A 22,331-nucleotide genomic window follows, 5' to 3' on the forward strand; every position below is an offset into this window, starting at 1 on the left:
TCTAGGTGGTCTGTATGTGTAGACAGGGGACAGAGTCACTGTCTCCCTGTCAGCCCATCTGAATCTGTTGTGTGTTTTTAGTAACAAGAAAGTCAAATACAATGCGGCAAAATGGCGTTTTAACTGGGCAGGGACAATTGGGAGCTCTTTGATTGCAAGAAATACACTTTCTAATGAACATACATGACACATGGCAGTGTGCTCTGTACACTCAGTGCTGCTCAGTATTTAACAGAAGATGTTTTGGTACAGCCTTTCTGTTGTTAAATGATGTTCGATGTTCAATGACAAATAAGCTTTTGTGTTTCTAGCCCAGTAAACTCACTCTTTTGACTGACAGGAAGCATTTAAGTCCATTGAATTCCCTCACAATGTCCCTGACAGCCCCTGAGAAATACTAACAATTACAATATATGTAAGTTCAAGCTTAAAGGAATAGCTTGACATTTTGGGAAATGTGCCTTTTAGTTTTCTAGCCAAGAGTTAGATGAGAGGATCAATAACACTCCTATATATGTCCATTTAATATGAAGCTACAGTCAGAAGCCAGTTTAAGAATGGGAACATGGGGAAACAGCCAGCCTGGTTCTGTTTAAAGGTGACAAAATCCACCGACCGGCACCTGTAAAGCTCAATAACACGTTATATCAGACACTATATACACTATATGCGGGTGGTATCAATCTTCTCATCTAACTCCATGTTAACAGGTAAAGGTACTAAATCATGAAATCTAGTTCAGCAAACAAGGAAAGGAAATGAGTTGCCATAAATTTGTGGCAGTAGTTTTAGTAGAATTATTGATGGTTTCCTCTAGAAAACATTTGAAACAAGCTAGACTGTATTAAAACAAGCAAAAATCATCATTGTCCTCGAGGCAGATTATTTTCACTTGTTTCAGGGTTTGTAACTCAAATTTAAGTTAAATAGAAAAATGCTGAGGATGTAGTATCATTGACATTGAAAGGAGCTCAATTGCGTAAGTTTTAATTGCACTAATTAACTGGTAAAAGTCAGGTGTTGTTGCTCTTTGTTGTCTTTGGAGCAGGAGAGGCCTCTTTCATTTAAAGAGGACATGTTTGCTCTGTGTAAGAGAGAGACGTTCTCTCTCTCTCTCTCTCTCTCTCTCTCTGTCCACAGCTTATGTCAGACCATTGGCAGTAGTCACCTCTGCTCTCATGTGACCCCGCTCACAGTAGCTCAGTATCACACAACACTGATTGAGCTCATGACCTTGCTGTAACTGCACTGTTGTGCCTCGCTGTCCAACAGCTCAAACACACACACACACACACACATTTGTACTCTGACTGTCATGCAGAGGGACCCATTGCCTTTATTCTGCAGCTCTTCAGGTCAGTTCAAATCCTGTGGGATTTATGGGGGGGGGGGGGGGCTTCCTATCTCCTCCTCTTCCACTCACACACACACACACATCGTCATGGTGTACAACTGGGCACTACCAGCTGTTGTGCCTTAGCAGCATGCATTAAAAGAGGATTATTATTTTGGTCATACTTGTCCCCATGGTCACCACGGTGATAGCCAAAAACAACTCCTGGTGGCTGCAGCAGAGGCAGGCGCCTTGGACAAGAGTGGACATCGTCACACAGGACGATGATCAATCTGGATATGAGAAGTCTGAGCGGGTAAATATAGAAAATAACAAGAGTGCCGTAGATGCCTTCCAGTGAGTGAGCGGTGGGAGGACACAAATAAGTGGGAAGCAGCTGGGGAGGCAAACTCCATGCGTGTGTGTGTGTGTGTGTGTGTGTGTGTGTGTGTGTGTGTAATCAGTCCCATTTGGGGGTATTCATAAATAAAGGGGAACACTGGGCCAAGGCTCCAAACTGCTGTCTGCTGCATGTCTCGCTATCTCTCTTCTGTATATTTATGTCTTTCTATTTGCTCTCTCAAATATCAACATATTACTTCCTTTCGTACTTGTTTCTTTCATCTCTTGCATCTCACTGTCATCATCTTTTCTTTTTTTTACCTTTAATCTCTGTTAGAGTTATCCTTTTTCTGATGTTTTATACTTACATTTAAAGCTTCTCCCACTTTCTCTGACTATTTTTTTCCCCTTTTCAAATCTTTCTTTCATCACTGTGTTATGCCATCTCAGTACCATTTTCATAACAGTCACCAGTAAAGTTCCAGTTTTTTTTTCTTGCATCCTTTGTGCATCATCTTTCTATTTGTCTGACTTGTCAACACTATCTCCATCTAACGCTGCCTGATAGTCCTGATGCCACTTTTATTCTGTCTCTTGTCATCTTTCTGTCAGCCTCAGGCTTCTGAAAAGGTCACTGACCATCAGCACCCTGTGACTTTGCAGGGCTGCCCAGTGTCTGCACGTGGAGTATTGATGTGTGTGTGTGTGTTCTGTGTGTGTGTGTGTGTGTGTGTGTGTGTGTGTGTGTGTGTGTGTGTGTGTGTGTGTGTGTGTGTGTGTGTGTGTGTGTGTGTGTGAGTGCACATGCATGGGAACGCACTTGCACAGTTGACGTGCTGTAACGTCTCTGTGCGTATGACACAAGCAGAGAGTGAGAGGGGAAAGTTATGTTGTATGCGCTGCTGGCTCAGTGGGAGTGTGTGTGTGTGTGTGTGTGTGTGTGTGTGTGTGTGTGTGTTTGTGTGTGTGTGTGTGTGTGTGTGTGTATGTGTGTGTGTGTGTTATATCGTGAGAGAGGGAGGGAAGTAAAGTGAGTCGGTGAGAGAGAGCGAGCAGAGAGTTTGTAAGAAAGAGGGAGGTGGTGTATGACACTCCACAGACAGGACTGCTCAGAGGCTCAGAGGCAGAGGGAAAGACTGAAGCTGCTTGTTGAGAGGTAAAAACACGCTCTGCGCTGTATTTACTGAGTAAAGCTTTGGCTTTTGTTTATTCATATATGCTCAGAACATCAGTTTTGACTTGTCCTGTATTTTTATTTTCTACTGAGTAGCAATCTGACATCCTTAAACCCTTTCCACAGTGTTTGCTCTGATAATGCAGCATGTGATTGTGCATATTATTCCATTAAAGCTGTAGCCAGGGTGCTCTTGCTTTTGCCCAGAAAGAGGATTTCATTTAGTGTGATTAAGGCAAGAGCAGAAAATGAACTGGAGACTCCTGCTGTGACCGGCTGTGACCTACAAAAAAATACACAGATTTTAATTTTTAATACCAGAGAGTGAACTCATAAGATTTACTTTTTAATGAGATAGTTGTTACTAGGCGCAGGTTAATAGATAACAGAAACTGTACCAACAACCCTGTTCTATATAGTAGTCTATTATACATGTCTGTAAATGTGATATTTTGTAAAAACATGCAGCCAGACTGTTTTTGATTGGATGTCACAGCATCTACTTACTGTATGTATCTGTCTATTTCAACACTGTGTACACATGTCTGTGTTACATGTTGTGTATTGACAATCATCACACAGGCCACCTGACAGAGACAAATGGCTGTACTGAAGTCAGTCAGCTGTCCTAACATCATCTGATGGATGCTAATGTTGCGTAGTGAAATACAGATGGTTACAGTGTCTGCTCATACAGACCAGCTGTTCTGCTAATGCTTCATGCTGACTTGTGAATTGATATTGTGATTGTGATGCTATAAGGACTATGTGCTTGTGTAATAGGTAAGTGTTATACATTATAATGTTGTCACTTTGTCTTAATTGGTGCCAGTGGGGCTGAAACAGATTTTTTTTTTTTTTAAAGTTTCCTTCAAAGTTGCAAACCTCCTCTGCAAATTCACATTCAACAATTGAAAATGCTGTCGAGATGTTGTGAGGATCTGTGGCCTTTCTGCTATCAGGTGGTGTCTTGAGCAAGTCATGTTTTTCAACCTTTTCTGTTGTTTGCGTCTCTCCATGGGGAACCGAGAGGACAAGCTGTCCAGTGGAAGCTCATTGCAGATCAATGGGAAGGTAGAGACAACAAAGTCGATGGAGATAAAAAAAAAAACTAAAAAAAAACTCATTAGGATGGTGCTTGAAGTAGACATTGTGGGTAGAAGATTCTGTCTGAGGAACATCTGTGTAACATGATTAAGGTGGTGACTTATTATCGTCACATTGTTGTTGCCATTTATAACCATCGCTGCCATGATGTAGTGTGTACAGATCATTTTTATGGTTCATTTAATTTTACAACTTTATTTGCCTAATCAATAATAAAGTATTACAAGGACAGTGCACATACACATGCATGCACATTGTGTGTATATTTACTTAAGTCTTTTCATTTCCTGAGAGGCTAAGTGATAAGTATGGATGTACAGCAAGCCTTGTTTAATATTTCGGGACTTATACACTTCCTATTTTTGGCAGGGTCATAACAGCATCTTTAAATGAATTGGAGCTCAGAGGGCGTCATTAATAATGATAATATTTCTTAATTTCATTTGATAATGGATGGATATAGACAGCAGGACACTATTAATTTATGTTATCTTCAGCTACTGGGTGTTAACTGTTGTTGGGCGAAGTGTGAAGGACCAAATACAAAGTTATGTTAGTTTGCTGTTGCCATGCTGCTGCTGCTGCTGCTGGAAAGGCAAGTGGATTTGTGAGATGACTGATGGACAAATAGACAAAATGAGCCCTGAGGAGTTCTGAGAGATGTTTGGTCTAAAATAAGGAGCTCTGTCAAAATAGCTCTGTGAAATCTCTCTGGTCTGTGTGAGTGGTCAGGAGGCATGTTCAGCTGTTGACATCTCTCTCCCATCCAGCGCTCGCTCTCGCTTTCTCTCTCTGTTTGCCTCATCTCCTTCCTCTTCCCGTCTTCCCTATGTCATTTATTTTTTCTAAGCTCTCTCTATCTCTCTACTCCCCAGACAGTTTGTTTGTTGCTCTTTGAGCCCTTGTTTGTGCTTCCTCTTGTTCCACTCTTCTCCGGGCCAGTTACAAATCTGATTCGCCCTGGCTGTGGGTGATGCTTATCGAGGTGTTCTTTGTCATCTGATGTTGTTTATTCAGGGGGAGCACATGCTTGTATCTCATGGCAGGGATGATTATAGTTATCCTGTCTCCAGGCACTGAAAGTCGAGAGGGAGAGGGTGTGAGGTAGTAGGAGAGGAGGAAGCAAAGGGGAGTGACAGGGGGTAGGGGGGGTAGGAAATGGAGAAATGAGGGATCAAAGGTGGGGGAAAAAGAAAGAGAGGTAGTGCGATAATGAGAAGAAGAAAGAGATGGGATGTCATCCTTTCGTGTAAATCACAACCACTCCTGAACTTGCCCTCTGCTGCTCTGGGTAAAATGTTAAATCTGCACAAAAAATAGAAAGGTTTATTAAGCTTTCAGTGGGCATTAGTGTCTTTTTGTGAGACTATGGAACTTGGAATACGACATGGTTATTTTGCTTTTCCAGTTTCAAATGGGAAAGCTTACTCACTTCTCCCTCTCCACTGTGCGTGACGTCAGCTATGAGTTAACTGTCAGAATAAAAGTCGCTCCTCCTGGACGTCGTACCGATGTCTGTGTCTCAAACACTCACATTTACCAATCTCCTGCTTCCTTGTAACTGACTGTTGGATTTCCTCTCCCTGGGATAGGAGTGATGAGTCAAGATGTGGCAGTGAAAACTTTTCAGAGCCGTGCCACAGCCAGTGTGTTTTGGAGGTGATTATCAGTCAGGAAACACCAGAGGAAGGATTCACTGTTACACTCTAAAGGTTTAATGGAGATTCATGTTGATTAATCAGTTGTAATAAGTCAGTTTTTCAGTCGATAAGATCAGGCTGTAAGTATCAGGAAGAAGTGAAAACGCTCATGACAGTTTCCTAGAACCCAAGATGATGTCTTATTGAAATAGTTGCACATTTTAGGAAACACTTTCGCTTTCCCTGTTTTCAGTCTTTATGCTAAACTAAGATAACTATCTGCTGGCAGTAGCTTCATATTCATGCCACCATCAGATTGGACGCCTAGTCTGTTTAGCTGGGTTACCTTGTTCATCATGAAACACTTTTCATTTATCAGGCAACAGCTGTGTCCAGATCCCACAGACATGTGAGCGGTATCAAGCTTTTCATCATATTCCCAACAAGAAAGTGAATTTCAAATGTTGTGTTGTTTTGTCCAAGGACCAACAGTCCAAACGTCGAATCCCCACATTTAATGAGGCGAACGAACCATTTTTGCTTGATAAAGGACTGAAAAGTGTACTTTATGAACAAGGCGAACTGAGCCAGGCATCCAGTCAGTAAGTCCCTGAGGGTGGGATCGAGTGCTGTCACTGGCACCTCAGTAAATGCTAGCTGATGAACAAGACAAACTGAACCAGATGGCTCTGTTCCCAGTGGCTCCAGCGTTCAGTCCACATGCATTAATGAAGACCCTGAGGCTGGCAGAGCTACCAAAGACACGTGTACACACTCTGCATGTTTGTGTGTGTGTATGTGTGTGTTTGTATGTGTGAACCTAGGTTGACCAGTGCTGACATCCTGTTGCAAATTGCTTCCTGTTGACTCTGCTGTCTTCCTCCTCTGCCTTTATGCTGCATGTTGGTGCTCTCTGCCTCAAGGTTCAACCCTGCTCTTCTTTTGTGTGCATGTTTGTGTTTATACATGGGTACATGTGTATGTTGTGTCTGTCTCCTACTGTTCCTCCCTGGAGCCGACCACTTTATCCACTTACTGTAACTATCATTATTAAACCTATTAAGAGAAGATTTCTCCCCTATGGCTGAATCTCTCTCTCATTTCCTACTGTAGGTTTTTATAATGTCCTTGTACACTAACACAGGAAAGATTAGTAGCATGTGAAAATATTAACAAATAACTCAATAACAAATGACGCCTGTTAGTGCTGTATATTGGCTGTCATCCTGCACGACAATAATCACATAACAACATCATCTTGTCAGTTCAGCAGTAGCATATTTTGCCGTGCCGTAACCAATTACAGCCTGCCCTTTTCCCCTTCACTCATCCTTTTTCTCAGTCCTCTGTAGATCACATGCCTGTTTTTGTCCTTTCTCTGTTACGCCTCTGTAATGTCATTTACCATGTCTACTTCGTGTATCACAGACCCTGTGTGTCCTATGAAAATGAGAAAGTTATGATTTGGGTTTATGTAATATAAAACCCATCTTCTGTGCCCATGACAAATATTTTTGGACTATTTGAAAAATAAAAAAATAGAAACCTAGCAGATCAAATATAATGTTCCAGGTGTCACCGTAGCTAACTTTGAAATGCACAGCACTAAAATAAAAGTGAAATGAACGAAGATGCATAATAAATTGTATTCTTTTTGTCTTGAGAAAAACTACGAAGCTCATAATGAAAATAATGTCAGTAATTTTTTAGCCAATTAGCAATTAAAACAAAGAGTTTTTTTATGCTAATTCAGAATCCAAGCTGATTTTAGTCTCAGTTGATAAAAATACAATAAAGAACTACTGGCGCACCTCTGCCTTGACCACCCAGAGGGCATTGGCTGCCATTTTTCTTATTATAAGTCATATCAATATAATGTATCTACTGTGCATTATTAATGACTCTCTCTGAGAAGCTGCACATGGATCATGATGCAGAAGCTGCACCAGCCCCTCACGGTGGTATCATGAATTCATCAGTGGTTGCCTCAGTTTAGCCATAACAATGTAATGTTGGTGTTATTGACATGATGAAATGATATGCAAGTATTCTGTACCCAGTCTGAACACAGACAAAAAAAACAAATCAACCTTGACTGTCAGAGACTGTCAGTGGAAATCAAATAAACTTACAATCAAACTCCTCTGTAGCTGGAACTGAAAAACATACTGTACTTGACAATCCCTTGTAATAAGCTTTAGGTTTGTTTTTTTTTGTTTTTTTAAAACTAACAAAGTGAACACAGTATCTACATGGATGGTGATAATTCAGTGTAAATTTTAGCACATTGTATTTCTGCATGGCTGCTGTTGTTTTCCTGGCGGTGTTTCAGTTGTGTTTCGTTGTGATTGTGAGGCATCTGGCTTGTTAACCTGTTGCTTGACACCTGTCAGCACTGGCCAGCGCTCAGCCACAGAGGGCAGCTCAGCTGTCAATCATCCTCATGGGATAGTTCAAAGGCCAAAAGTTGACAGGGTGTCACCTATCAAGGTTTACAGTGAGAGCTGTGCAGTGGGAGCTGTGCTGTAATACTGAATGTTTGATACCATTTCTTTGGCTCATCTCTTTAATTTTCTGCTGTGGTGTCACTTATCAGCTTGTTGTCATTATCTAATGACTCCATCAAATGAGCTGGAAAAGTAACACATACCCTTATAATAGTTTATACTAGCTCGTCGTTTCAGGATCAACTGTTATCCTGATAATAAACAATTCAGAATAGAAGAGGCTATACAGGAATGTGCTCAGGTCTGTTTGTATAGTAGTGGCTGTAGTCTGTTTGCATGACCCCAGCTTCCCTCTCTCTGTGTACGTGTGTTTGTGGTTTTGGCAAGATACTCTTGGCACACCAGCAGAGGACAAGGACTGCACGCCACATGTAGACTCATCCTCTTGTAAACTTCATCCGTCCCTCTCCTTCACTCCTTCTTCTTAACCAAGCAAAAAAGTGCAATCAATCATTTTATGGAGTATCTCTCTTTATACTGAGCATTTCTGCTTATTCACCTGCCTGGTCAGCAGAATAAACACTGGTCAGTTGATCTGCAGCGCGAGAGAGAAAAATTCAAAAAAGCCAAGACAATGTCCCCGTGTTCTTTATATTCTTGCCGACGTGCAGGTATGCAGGTGCTTGTCAAGGTTTGTCTCTACGTGTATACATCTTTGTGTTGTGTGTGTGTATGTGCGTGTGCGTGTGCATGTCTGACATAATGCGTCACTAGCTCATCATGTGGAACGGCCAAATCTGCACTGACAGCCTCTTCTTCAAACCAGCTGCTGCAGATGACAGGAGGAGAGAGTGAGAGAATTTTACTATCCTCTCCATCAGCCCCTCATCCTTCCTCCTCACCCCTCCCCTCCTTCCCCTCCCCTCCATCTCTTCATCTGTGCTGCTGGAGCAGGACCAAGAGCATTAAACCAAACACATGACTTGGCATGCGCTGGTCCATTCCCAGTGTGTTCGTGTGTCCGTATGTGTGCATATGGTGGTGTGACTGCTGCAAAAGCTAACCATGTGTTCACCATGTGTTCCTTTCCTTTCAGGTGACTCCCACCTGCACCTCAACTACAGATCTTGTAAGTTTGTGCATGTGCATAAAAATAGTTTTATATGTAATGCAATCAGTAATTACTGTACAGTTATTCTTTTCTGTTTGTTTCTCAGAACGGTTCCATTAAATCTACATCACAGAAGAAAAGAGGCTCAATACCAAGGTAAAACAGATCACACATCAAGACAGAAGAAATTGATATCAAAGATGTAAAATGGACACAGACAAATAAATAGAAAAATGAAGTAAAATCAACATTAAGGACATAAAGGTTGGCCATCTTAACTGCCTAATGGCTGTTTTGGCTGCACTCAAACAATGGACTCTCACAATGTCCAGGAGTAAAAGTGTGGAACAAGTGATGGAGCATGTGATGGAGCACCACTACGACTTCGACCTCACCTACATCACAGAGAGGATCATCTCAGTCTTCTTCCTGCCAGACCTGGAGGAGCCGCGGTACCACAGAAACCTACAGGAAGTGGCCTCCATGCTGAAATCCAAGCACCAGGACCAGTTTCTGGTTAGTAGTAAAACTGAAATCTTAACACATACAAACTCGATGTTGTGATTCGTCTCCTAGAAGGACAGAAGCAGTCAAATTTAAGTAATGGCTGCTATTAAAGGTATTAAAACTAATTATAGAGGTTTTATTTGTATATTTGTGTAACTGACAGGAATGGTTATTACTTTCAGTCCTTATTTGTGATGATAGGGAGTATTAAACTACCAAAGTTTTCTTTAAATTTTTTTATTTTTTGTAAAAAAATAAATAAATAAAATAATGATATATCTCTCATACCTTACATATCTCTGTCTTTTCCAGCTACTGAATTTATCAGAGAGGAGACATGACATCACCAGACTTAATCAAAAGGTACAACAAACTGAAATCTCACACTGCATCTCAACAGATCACACACTGCTTCAACTACTGAGACACGACAGAGACACATAAACTATGTATGCTGCCACTTTGTATTTTCAAAGTTTGGAACGGTTTGACTTCTCTTATGCGGTTAAGGTGCAGGACTACGGCTGGCCTGATCTTCATGCCCCACCCTTGGACAGGATCTGTGCCATCTGTAAGGCCATGGAGACTTGGCTGACCTCTGACCCCAGCAACGTAGTGGTCCTCCACTGCAAGGTTTGTGCAGCCCGAATCCACATCACCTTGCTTTGCTGTTAACATATAAAAAAAACAATTTCATGACGTTGATCTGTGTTCTGACAGGGACACAAAGGGAAGACGGGGGTCATTGTGGCAGCCTACATGCACTACAGCAAGATATCCGCTGGGTAATCATTACTAGTGTAACAGGACACTTGCCATACCAACATGTGTAAAGATCACTTTTCAGTTATATTTTGTTGTCATCATGTCTGAAACCATCTTTGAATAAGTTTTGCTCAATGTGATCACTGTAGTGCTGCGACTAACAGTTATCTATATAATCAAAAAATCTGCTGATTATTTTTCCAATTAATCCTTTGGCACATATCAGGCCTGAAAAAATATCACATTTTCCCAGAGAACGATGTTACATATTTAAATAGCTTGTCCAAACAATGGTCCAAAACCCAAAGATATTCAGTTTACTTCACAGAAGACAGATATTACAAATACTGATTTAATTGATTATCAAATTTGTTGACCATTCATTTTCTTTTGATCCACTAATCGACTCATCAGTTAATCATTTCAGGGCTAGATCTCTGTCCTCAGTGCATTCACGTCTTGATCTTTGTCTAAAATGCCAATAAAGCGGTCAGTGTAGAATAGATTGAGTTGGTCACCACCAACAGCCATGATTTACTCTAGGCATACACCTCATCCCCTCACTATCACTTACAAATGATTGCTTACACACATCTGTAAAGCGTGTATTAATACACTTGTGCTGGTGTCCACAGAGCGGACCAGGCTCTCACCACACTGGCCATGAGGAAGTTCTGTGAGGACAAAGTCTCGTCGTCCCTGCAGCCCTCTCAGAACAGGTGTGACACACTCATCTACAGTTTATATCACCTCCTCTCCCGTATATCACTTCTTGTGATGCTGCTGTCATCACCTCATGTCGCTCTCTGCTGTCATTGCATCACTTCCTCACTTCTCTTCTTCAGGTACATCTACTACTTTGGCGGTCTGCTGTCAGGTACCATCAAAATGAACAGCAGTCCTCTGTTCCTCCACCAGATCCTCATTCCCTCTCTACCAAACTTCCAGACTGGAGGAGGTCAGTTTTACACAAACAAATCTTGGTATAATAGCTTGCAGTGCTGTGATGGGTATTATGAGCTTTGAATAGTGAACACAAAATGTTTAACAATGTTAAAGGCAAAAAAAAGAAACAATAGAGCCTTTGTCTGCAAACTCTCCCTGTTTTTTTTATTGCTGTTATCCTCACTTCTCTCTGTTTTTGCAGGTTTCTATCCGTTCCTGAAAATTTATCAGTCTCTTCAGCTGGTCTACACCTCAGGCGTCTAGTAAGTACATGGTCAGTTGTCCAGTTGCACCACTGGGTTTTCAGCTCACCTCCTGTGGGCGGACGTGTCTCCCTCCCTCCGTCCCTTTGACAGATGTTGTCTATACAGGCCAGTGTCTGTGTTTAGGTGTAGGCTGGTCTGTGTTTATGTTAAAGTTAACATTGTTTACCAGTGTTTCCAACTGAGACATGTTTCTGACTGGATTTATGTATAGTTCTATGGCTGTTTCTTTTTTTGTTTATTTATTTTTTTACTTTGCATGTGTGTGTGTGTCCAGTGATCCCCAGAGCTCCAGGGCGAGGAAGCTGTGTGTGACTATGGAGCCAGCACTATTATTAAAGGGGGACATAATGGTGAGAAACAGTTTATCATGAACTGTATGTCACTAATTGGAAACCTTACTTGCACTGCAGCAATAACTGCAGTGCACCAGCTGCTATTTTGCCTATTTATTGTAGCCAGTTTCCTCCACTCCCACTGACTTTTGTGCTTTCATAAATACACATTTCTTTCCTGCCTGTCATGCACTTTTGTAACTTTGCTTTTAATAAGTGCCTGATTTTTTTAAAACCTCTTAAGCTACAAATCCTCTGCAGACTATGAACATGCATACTTAATTACTGACTTGCATGTCTCTTTGAGAGGGTAAAAACATTAAGAGCCCTTAGTATCCTACAAAGACATGTAGGTACTTTATTTATCTCAGAGGGTCACACACAGCAGCAACACGCTGAGAACATACCATCACACACACGATATAGGATCCAACAAAACACAGTAACAAAGCTAATAAAAATTAGATTTACTATTTTATCACGCCAGCAACAAGTAAGTGTTAACATTTCAATACATTCCATGAGAAATGAGTCTTGCTATTTATATCACTCACGCTTACTTGCATCCTCTCCTGCAGGTGAAGTGCTACCACCGGCGGAGTCGAGCAGCAGAGAGGGAGGTGGTCTTCAGAGTCCAGTTTCACACCTGTACTGTTCACGGGGCCCAGCTGTGGTTTGGCAAGACTGAACTGGACCTGGCCTGCACAGGTATGAAAATAGAGACTCAATAGTTTGCTTGTAAATGCACCAATTTTTGCACAGCTGTGACAGAAGGGATTAGAGAGAAGGGTATTTAAAACCATAAGACTCTACTACTGCTGTACTTCACTAAGATCTGAATATGTTGTAAACATATGAAAGAACAAATGGAAACCTTCTGCTGTATATTTTTATTGCTTCCTTGAAATTGTTTACAGGGATGTATAATTTAAGACCCACTTACTCTTTACTCCATTGTTGGGTTCATGTATATTGAGACAAATAGCAAATGACAGTGTCAGGTTAGATGAAACAGAAATACTTCTACATGGCCCAGTAAGCAGCCGTCTCATGACAGTTGCTCTTAGTGCAACGTGCTGACGCATGCATACAATGTATAAATATTACCCACACTCATGCATGGAAAAGTAAAACGAAAGCTGATCTCAGACGGCACATTTCTTTGAAGTGCTATGCTCTGTTTACTTGAGCCATATTCTGTCGTATTTATTTCCATCATGAAAAGTGATGGCAAGTATCTTTATTTATTAACGTTGGTTTTTCTACTTCACAGATCTCTTGTGAATGTTTTTATCACTCTCTGTAGTTGCAGTCTGGATATTTTAGTTTCCCTTTATGTTGGTCTTTCTGCAGATGACAGGTTCCCTCCTGATGCTACAGTCGAGTTTATCTTCTCCAATGGGCCAGAAAAAATGAAAGGTGTTTATCATCAGCTGTCTGTCTCGCACTGCTTCCTGTGGTACATTTCGTGCTCATAATCCTTTTCTTTTTTACATTTTTATATGCTTCACATTAAAATGTCTGCATTCCAAGGTCGAGAATATCGTAAGAATGATGCCTCTATCAAAGTGGACTTTGACACCTCAGACCCTGTGGTCAGATGGGATTCTTATGAGAACTTCAACCTGCACCACCAAGACAGCATGGAAAGTAAGAAACATACACACAGGTGCAAAAAAGTAAGCTTTAAGGTGGAAAAATCAAACATCACATCACACTCCCTTCTCCTTTCTACCAGATATCTCTCATACGAGGGGCCCACTGGACGGCAGTCTATACGCACAGGTGAGGAAGCGACGTGGGCCGGGCTCAACTGCCTCAGCAGCCTCTCCCAATGGATGCCTCACTAGCAGCCCAACAGTGAAGCCCCAAACTCCCAGCCAGCCCCAGCCCCCCACCTACACCAGTGATTCCAATCGCTCCTCAGCACCCACTGATCATCTGCAAGACGGCTCTCCGTCCATAAACTGCCCTGAGAGAGAAAATCCTGACTGTCCATCGAGGAGAGGAGACGGGGAAGACAGAGCAAGAGATAAAACAAGAGGGAAAGAAAAGGATCGGGAGACGGCGATATTAGATGATGGACAACCGTCAAGTCCGGGGGGTTTGAGGCGAGAGCACTCGTGTTGTGGTCGAGCAGGTGCAAAGTGTGGCGACGTGGGATGGGAGAGAGGGCCCTGCCTTTCTAATGGTCACTGTCTCGGACGTTGCAATAGCATTAAAAATCATCCAAAAAGTCAAACTCTGCCTGCTTTACCATCCAAATCTGTGTCCCCTCCTCTAAATTCAGCTCATATGGAACTCTGCCATCGCCATAGTGCCCATCCTTTACCAGAGTTACCATGGGAACGTCCACCCCCACCCCCGCCACCACCCCTGTCCTGTCTCCACAGGCCGTACTACCCTTATTCTACCCCTGAACATGCACACCCACACAGCCACACCCTCCCAGCCTCAAACCGACTCTGCACCGGGGAGGAGTGTCACCTCTTCCATTATTCCAGCCACGGCCCATCCGCTCATCTCTCCCATCAGTCACTGCCCTCCAGCCCTTACAGGGAAATGTTCTTCAGCTCTCCAACATCGTCCTCTGGTTGCCCCTGTTGGGACTGCTCCAGCAGGCGAGAGCACCAACCATCCTCAGTCAGAACATTCCACCCATTGCACCCAGACCAATCGGAGAACCCACACTGGTCCCAAGGTGCAGGGGCACAACGAACAAGAGAAGCGCCTCCGCTATGGGAAAGTGAAAATCCATGGGAGGTGGCAAGAGAGGCCGAGTTCTGGCAGTGCAAATCAGCTATGCCTGCGTTTCGGGTGTGTCACTCCTCTTTGGATCAGAGTCCAAACCCGGAGCAGCCTAGATTTGCCCTCGCACCTCACCAGAGCTACCATAGCCCCCAGTCTCTGGTGGATGTGCGGGATGGAGCCAGCAGTGGGTACCACACGCCTCCACAGCCCCGTCACTCCTGCCCCTGCTCTCCTTATCAGTCCTCCCCGGCTGAGAGCCACGAGAGCCGGGGTTACGCGTCAGGATACCACTCTGGGTCAGCCTCGCCTCTGCCTGCTGGTAGCCCTTCTTCTGGGAAAGGCAGGCTGCCCGAGACGCCCTCTAGATGCAGAGAACAGCAGCATGCTGAAGGTGAATGATGGACACAGTGGTGATTGTTTTGGGTTTTTTTTTTTTTTTACACTGAAATACTTCTTGTAACTTTTGTTTTTATGATTGTTTTGTTTTAAATTAATCTTGATTTATTTTATCTTGCTTCTTAAAGTGGAGAATGCCAAAACTGATGTGGACGATGACATATCCCAGGGTTCAGAGAATAAATCAGACTCTAATGGCCAGACAAGCACCCCTGGACTGGACTCTGATCATGACTACACACTTATTGGTAGCAGCAGCCCAACACACACTGAAGACAGGTGGGTGAAACTTTCTTTTTTGACATCTACTAATATTGAAAATAAAACATTTATCCAAACAAACTTATTAGTTCATATTTTGTTTTGCAGTGTTACTGCTGATAGCCCTTCTCAAAGCCAAGAAACCTCCACACAGCTCGACTCCAGCACAAATAGTAACAAAACTATCACACCAGTACCGGCAGAAACACAAACCCAAACTTCCGGCATATCCATAAACTCCGCACAATCATCAAGTGAGCTGAGTTTGAGTTCTGATGGAAAGATCGGCGCTGTCAGGATCACAGGGAGTGCTGAAGGATGTAAGCAATCGCATGCTTCAAATTATGCTGCTGTCATCATCACCCCGGTTCAAGTGCAACTCAATGGTTCTGCCCTTCCCAGCGATACCACATCCAACAGCAGCAGAAGTGTAACCATGAACCCTTCTGTTAGCCTCACTTCCAGCCCCTCCACCACTTCCCCAAATTCTCCTATTGGCTCTCCAGATCGGCAGTCCTCTCACCAGTGCTCCCCATTGGCTGCAGACACAGCAGGGCACAGACTGATCCCAGACAGAGACAGCTCAGCCGACAACAAACCTCCATCACCTGTGCCCGACGGCTATCACACACCCACATTTCCCTTAGCTTCCTATTACTACCCATTACTAAACGTCCCCCATGTCCCATACACGGGCTACACTGCAGTCACCATCCCCGCCGTCCAGCCACCGCTCCCCGAGAAGAAACGCCTTTCCTCCACAGCAGGATCCCTGAACGGACACAACTCTCTTCTCAGAATCTCCTCAGCTCCTTCCCCCACACACCACGTTTCTTTCTCCCCTGCTACGGGAGAGCAGAGACGTGGGTCTACGCAGTCTAGCTACAGGGAGGAGGCAGACATCAGGGTTAATGCAAAGTTTGTCCAGGATAGCTCCAAGTACTGGTACAAACCAGGCATCTCGAGAGACCAAGGTGAGGATTGTACACAAATGCAATGCCTGTATTTAACATTACCAAGAAATCCAGTCTTTATGTGCTCTGGTGAGTAAGCGATATTTCGTCTTTCATTTTTAACTACAGCCCCTTCACTTTAACATGTTCTCTCTGCTGTAGCTATAGCTGTGTTAAAGGACAAGGAACCGGGGACTTTCCTCATCAGAGACAGTAACTCTTTCCAGGGGGCCTACGGTCTGGCCCTCAAAGTGGCCACCCCTCCTCCTAATGCCAACATCGCTGGAGGCAAAGGTATCCATTATGAATGCAATGTTAATATGAATGAGCTGGCTGCCAGTGGGCCTTTAATGACATATCAGAGGAAAAAACTAAGCACAGGAGTAAATAATAAAAATATATAATGGCTGAATTCCATTTAGCTGTTTCAGTGTCAGGGTCCTGGTGTTGTTCATGCTGACTCACTGTCATAGCTTACTGGGACACTTGAATACTACAGAGCCATTGTTAATGTTATTAGTAACACCTGTGCTTTCCCCTAATGTGGCAAGATAAAATGTCTGCTGTGAAGAAGGCCTATGGCAGGTGTCTTTCTTGTGACTGTCTTGGCACCAGTGAAATAACATCAAACTCCTATTCAACAAGCTATATTTAGAAATGTGATGGCAAAACGTCAGCGGTTGATTAGTTACATAATTTCCATTCATCTACCGAGTCTGTTTTATCACCCAAAATGACTGCAGACTTGTTTTAGAGGAAGACACCTGACAGCAAATCAGTGTAATTACTTTAAGTAATTATTAGTTTCTGATCCAGTCAATGTGTGATTTCCATGACCTTGTTAATTTGCATTTATGCTGTTAATACTTTAGTTCAAATGACATCTATGTTTTAGTTGAGAACAACTGTGTCACTAATCCAGTGTTAATGCTGAATTAAGCGCTGGTTTAATACTGTTCAAATTAAGACACAAGTACCAAAATGTTCATTATTCTCGTGCTTTCTTGTTTATCTTTTTGCTGCATCAACAACTAATGATGATGATAGAAATTGTAAATAGAATTTTGTATATTTTGTGTATGTATCACACATCCTTATAGAATATGCTCTGCAGCAAGACAGTTGTCCTTATTTTTCATCATTGCTCCTTCACTTCTCACCCTCCTCTCCTCTTTCCCAGGGGATCCTCTGGAACAGCTGGTGAGACACTTCCTCATCGAGACTGGGCCACGGGGAGTGAAGATCAAGGGCTGTCAGAACGAGTCCTACTTCGGTCAGTTATGTGTATAGACACAACTGTCACGACATGTTTCACATATTTAGCTATGTATGAGATACTGAAACTTATTATCTGAACCTGTAAAACCAAGAGAAAGTGTGTTTTTTCTTTTTTTTTATTTACTTGCTTCCCAGTTCCTTATTTTCTTTAATTTAATTCCTTTTAATCTGTCATAATCATAGTCTGTTTTACCCATTTCCTCTTTCTGTCTTCTTTCTCTGTCTCAGGAAGTTTATCTGCCCTGGTGTACCAGCATTCAATTACTCCCATCTCTCTACCCTGTGCCCTCCGCATCCCAGAAAAAGGTAATATCAGTATCATTACATTTACTCATCGTGTTGTCATGATTTTTACAACTAAAATTAAATATCCACCTTTTCAAATGAGCTTTTCTATTGTTAGAGAACAAATAAATGACTATTAATCAAAGACTAGAAGGTTGTTACAACAGTTACACACTGGAGCCTCAATCATTTAGATGGTGCTGTCATGTAACTGAAGACTATGATGTTTCAGACCTTGTTGGGGAGCTTCAGGAGATGCAGAGTGCAACAAACACCAGCACAGCAGCTGACCTCCTCAAACAAGGAGCAGGTAACACACATGCTTGTTTTCTTTATGGTGATTCTGTTGCTGTATGAACTTCCATAGAGGATGAATCTCATGTAGGGCAGTCGTTGCAGTTCTTTCTTTTGACCAGCAGAGACTGTTCAAGCCTCATATTTTCATAGCACTGACACATAAGAACTCACATGCTCATATTCATCCACGTTTTCTCATCTCTTTGATGAACCAGCCTGCAATGTGCTTTACCTGAACTCAGTGGAAACTGAATCACTGACGGGGCCGGAGGCAGTTTCCAAGGCAACCAAGTGCACTTTGGCTCTGAGTCCGCGTCCAGTGGCAACGGTGGTCCACTTTAAAGTGTCCTCTCAGGGGATTACTCTAACAGACAGCAAAAGAAGGTGCATCTTAGACACTGCAGTCTTACTTATTAGCAACTGCATCACACTTTTAACTCAGTGGGTGTCACTGGTTATCTTATTAAAAAGTGGTATTTGTTACTGCATCAAATTGTTGCTGCATGACACGGTGTTTGCATCAGTTTGATGGAAAAAAAACTAATGCCAAAGACAAATGAGTAATTTTGTTTGTGTTTACACAGGCTATTTTTTAGGAGACACTACCCAATCAGCAGTGTCACATTCAGCAGCCTTGACCCCCAAGACCAGAGGTGGGTCACTGATACAAATCGATTTTAATAAAGCTATATGTGTTTGAGTTACTGCTGATTACCTTCAATGAGGGCAGTAATAAGTGTGTGCCTGCTGCTGCTGCTGCTGCTGCACAAATACCTCTTGTATTGGCTTATATTTTATAAATATAAGTTGATTTGCTTGTCTGCTTTTTGACTGTGATAGGTGAATAAGTAGTGCTAGTCATTGCCTAGTCTTATAAAACAGTCTCCATGTCCTTGTTATTCATGTGTTCCTGCATTTTGTCTCTGTCTCTATTTGTGTACCCGTGCTTCAGGTGGACTAATTCTGATAGCACATCAAGCAGGTAAGTGCTTGTGTCACTGTGTGTTTTTCTTGGCGAGTGATATCACCGACTGGTACCTTGTGCTACTTTGCATGGCAATTAATCAAAACAATTAGATTCGTTACTCTGACTTCTTGAGAAAAAATCTAGGTTTCTTTCAGTGTCAAATACTATTTGCTTTCCAGTCTTTTGACTTCTCTCGTCTCTTGTTTTTGCTGCAGGATGTTTGGCTTTGTGGCCAGGCGGACAGGCAGTGCCACAGAAAACGTGTGTCACCTATTCGCAGAGATGGACCCCGAGCAGCCGGCTGTGGCCATCGTCAACTTTATTAACAAAGTCATGCTGGGACCACAGCTACGTAGATGAGAGAGCAGAAGAATTTGAAAACTCTGGACTATTGGGGATGTGGGAGAGATTCTGGCATAATTTTTTTTTTAAAGAAATGTGTGTGTTACTACATTTTTGCTTGCATTCGTGCAGGTGGCATGCCTGTGCTCGGCTGTATGACTGTTTTTATATTTCTGACAGATCACTGCTCCAAAGGACAAAGTATTGTTAATATGTCAGCTTCCAGAGCAGTTACAGAGGAATAGTTTGATAAGCCAAAGACTGACCTACCTTTGGTAAACTTGCCAAATGAGATTCAAATAAGAGTTTTTTTGTTGTTGTTGTTTTTGCTGATGAAGTAATTTTTTGTTTTTCTGTTACAAACTCTTCACATGATGTACAACAAAACTGCATGACAATCCATTTACCACACTGTTATTCTTAAAGTTTCTGTACACCAACATTTAAAGCTCAAGAGACAATGGTTCAGAAGGCCTTCACCAATGTAGTAGAATGTCAGAGTCATGTTTCAAGGTGTAAAGTGGCTGCGATTTTGCTCGCCACGCAGTGTTAGACAGAGTAAAGGAGGTGACTAAATGTAAGAGGTTGTGTATTTTGAATATCTGAGAAGAAAGTGTAAATTCAATCTTCACCAATACTATGAAAACCTAAGCTGAACCTACCTACAATTTAAAACACAGACAGATAGATGACTGAAAAAAAATGTTATGTATTTACACACTACATAAGAAAGTAAAAGGGAGGTTAGCCTCACAACAGAAGTAACTCGTTTAAAAGATCAAGGACAGGACTTGAAAATTTACGAACTCTACAATCTCCACATTTCTAATGTCATTATAAAAAGAACCAGTAGAGACCAGTCTCTCCATATTACTATTTTAGATTTGTTTAATTTGCATTACCTATTTAACCAACCAATATCCACAGTAACATGTAATATGTGTGAGTTATGTTTCAGAGAGAAGTTTCACTTAAAGCCAAAGACTTCATTATTGTGTAAAGATATTCTCATGGTTGATTTTTTTTATCAATATCTTTTCATTGTTTGGCATTTGTGTGTTTTTTATAAACTGAGACAGTATTTAGATGACTTCAGCACAATTATTATTTTTCATAATGGATTTTTATGTAAAAGAAGTAATATATTTTAGGCCTCTGAGGTGGATGACAAAGAATGGTGTATGTCATATTTGACAAGTAAATTAAAGCAATCAAATGAAATCAAATACAAGTGTTTGCTTCATCATTTAAAGGCTTCCTCTCATATATTTTATTACTTATTTGCAGACCAATTAGTACAGTTGTAATTTCCTTTTGTGTAACTTGCCTAAAGCAGATAAAGGTGGTGAATCTGATTGAGTCCAATACTTACCTTCTTATGATATAACTCAGGTATTCTCGCCTTCTGCACTTAATTGTCACCACGAGACAGAACCACCCGTGCCACAAATACTCACACCTTTGACAACACGCAGATCAAAAGGATGAGGTCCCACCGAGATTTGAACTCGGATCGCTGGATTCAAAGTCCAGAGTGCTAACCATTACACCATGGGACCAGACACGCTAGCCAGAAGGGCTTGCCCGTATTTGTAGAAAATAGCCACTGGATCCGTGTCTCAGCGGTTCGTTGTTCTGTGTCATGATTTGAACATGACTTTTCATGTCCTATCAAACAGTATGCTACAAAAAAGGTTAAGGTCTTAATCGAAGTCACACCTACCCCGTGTTTCAGCTATGCTAGTTAGCTCACTGTAGCTAACCGAGCTAACTGATAAGGTAACGAAACTCGCGATGAGTGGTGAAGGAAAGCTGCATCGGAGTGTGAAATCAGATGTAGCTTCATTTTAACATACCCATCCGTCTATAGGAGCAGATGGTCGATCACGCTAGTTTAATCGAGATTGTCCAAATATGTTGTCAGATACATTAGTGGAGGTTTGAGAGTCACGTCAGTTACTTTCAAATTGAGAATTACGTCATTTACTTTCATTTTATGGTAGCAGAACACAGACGTAAAATCTACATTTTACTAGCCTGATCGTGAAATGAATTAAAATGAGATACACTAAATTGATTACAACTACAGATACAAGATACAGATACAAAATGATGAAATGATAGCACAGTATGGGACTTTTGACATTATTGATCGTACAGAGGGCAACGTTACAGTACAAATATGATAATGATCTTGCATCTGCCAAGGTGGTCTGATGACAGTGACTCAGACTGACTCTACAGTGTATAGGCCACAGACAACTGGCCTTTGCGTCCGGCAGGGCTGGTGACACCCCAGATCATGTTTTGCACTGGGGCCATCATTTCATCATGTTGACAGGGTTGCTGGATTGACTCTTTTTAACCCCGAGGGCTGGCCTTTGCGTTTGGCTGGGCAAGCAAAGCCCCATGTTGCCTTTGCATCTGGCTGGGCTGTTACATTTCAGGAAGTGTCTCATACTTTTTTGGGCTTTCTTGTACTATCTCTTCATTTTGGCACATTAGGTTGATCGACCTTTCTCTCACCCTCAGGGCCATCCTTTGCGTCTGGCAAAGCTGGCGATGCCCCAGGTCAGCCTTTGTGTCTGGCAGGGTTGTTGACACCCTGTGCATGTAGGCTTTGCATCTGGCAGGACAGGAACTTGCAGCTTTGTCGATAGGAGAGAGAACATGATGGGGAACAAGGCTGCGAAGATGACATAAAACCTAGGACTTTACTTTTGACCCTGACCTTTTGCTGCATGTCATCCACTCTCTCTTTCCCCAACTTTCCTGTCTCTCTCTCACTGTGACTGTAATAAAGGCAAAAGATATTTTGTTTGGGGCCCAGTG

The 22,331-nt window shown here is 42.2% G+C and overlaps 1 protein-coding gene and 1 non-coding gene across 2 annotated transcripts in view; one reads left to right on the plus strand and one right to left on the minus strand.

Annotated features, from left to right (window-relative positions):
- Positions 1–20,673, plus strand: part of LOC111221631 (tensin-2-like) — a 29,159-nt gene extending 8,486 nt beyond the window's left edge. Inside the window, exons 4-27 of the mRNA XM_022745085.1 lie at positions 9,140–9,172; positions 9,261–9,310; positions 9,487–9,670; positions 9,974–10,024; positions 10,172–10,294; positions 10,382–10,446; positions 11,062–11,145; positions 11,272–11,384; positions 11,574–11,634; positions 11,912–11,987; positions 12,548–12,677; positions 13,323–13,388; positions 13,503–13,619; positions 13,708–15,111; positions 15,245–15,395; positions 15,486–16,351; positions 16,493–16,624; positions 17,511–17,603; positions 17,837–17,914; positions 18,126–18,203; positions 18,406–18,574; positions 18,775–18,843; positions 19,143–19,172; positions 19,373–20,673. Coding sequence (XP_022600806.1) covers positions 9,140–9,172; positions 9,261–9,310; positions 9,487–9,670; positions 9,974–10,024; positions 10,172–10,294; positions 10,382–10,446; positions 11,062–11,145; positions 11,272–11,384; positions 11,574–11,634; positions 11,912–11,987; positions 12,548–12,677; positions 13,323–13,388; positions 13,503–13,619; positions 13,708–15,111; positions 15,245–15,395; positions 15,486–16,351; positions 16,493–16,624; positions 17,511–17,603; positions 17,837–17,914; positions 18,126–18,203; positions 18,406–18,574; positions 18,775–18,843; positions 19,143–19,172; positions 19,373–19,517 — 4,368 coding nt within the window. The 3' untranslated portion in view covers positions 19,518–20,673. The remainder of the gene's footprint in view (positions 1–9,139; positions 9,173–9,260; positions 9,311–9,486; positions 9,671–9,973; positions 10,025–10,171; positions 10,295–10,381; positions 10,447–11,061; positions 11,146–11,271; positions 11,385–11,573; positions 11,635–11,911; positions 11,988–12,547; positions 12,678–13,322; positions 13,389–13,502; positions 13,620–13,707; positions 15,112–15,244; positions 15,396–15,485; positions 16,352–16,492; positions 16,625–17,510; positions 17,604–17,836; positions 17,915–18,125; positions 18,204–18,405; positions 18,575–18,774; positions 18,844–19,142; positions 19,173–19,372) is intronic.
- Positions 20,674–20,986: 313 nt separating this feature from the next.
- On the minus strand, positions 20,987–21,058 carry trnaq-uug. Its single transcript has one exon. It is a non-coding gene; the product is annotated as a tRNA-Gln (tRNA).
- Positions 21,059–22,331: the final 1,273 nt, after the last annotated feature.

This window comes from Seriola dumerili, unplaced genomic scaffold, assembly GCF_002260705.1.
Source record: "Seriola dumerili isolate Sdu_G_001 unplaced genomic scaffold, Sdu_1.0 BDQW01000088.1, whole genome shotgun sequence".
In the NCBI taxonomy this organism is placed as follows: Eukaryota; Metazoa; Chordata; class Actinopteri; order Carangiformes; family Carangidae; genus Seriola; species Seriola dumerili.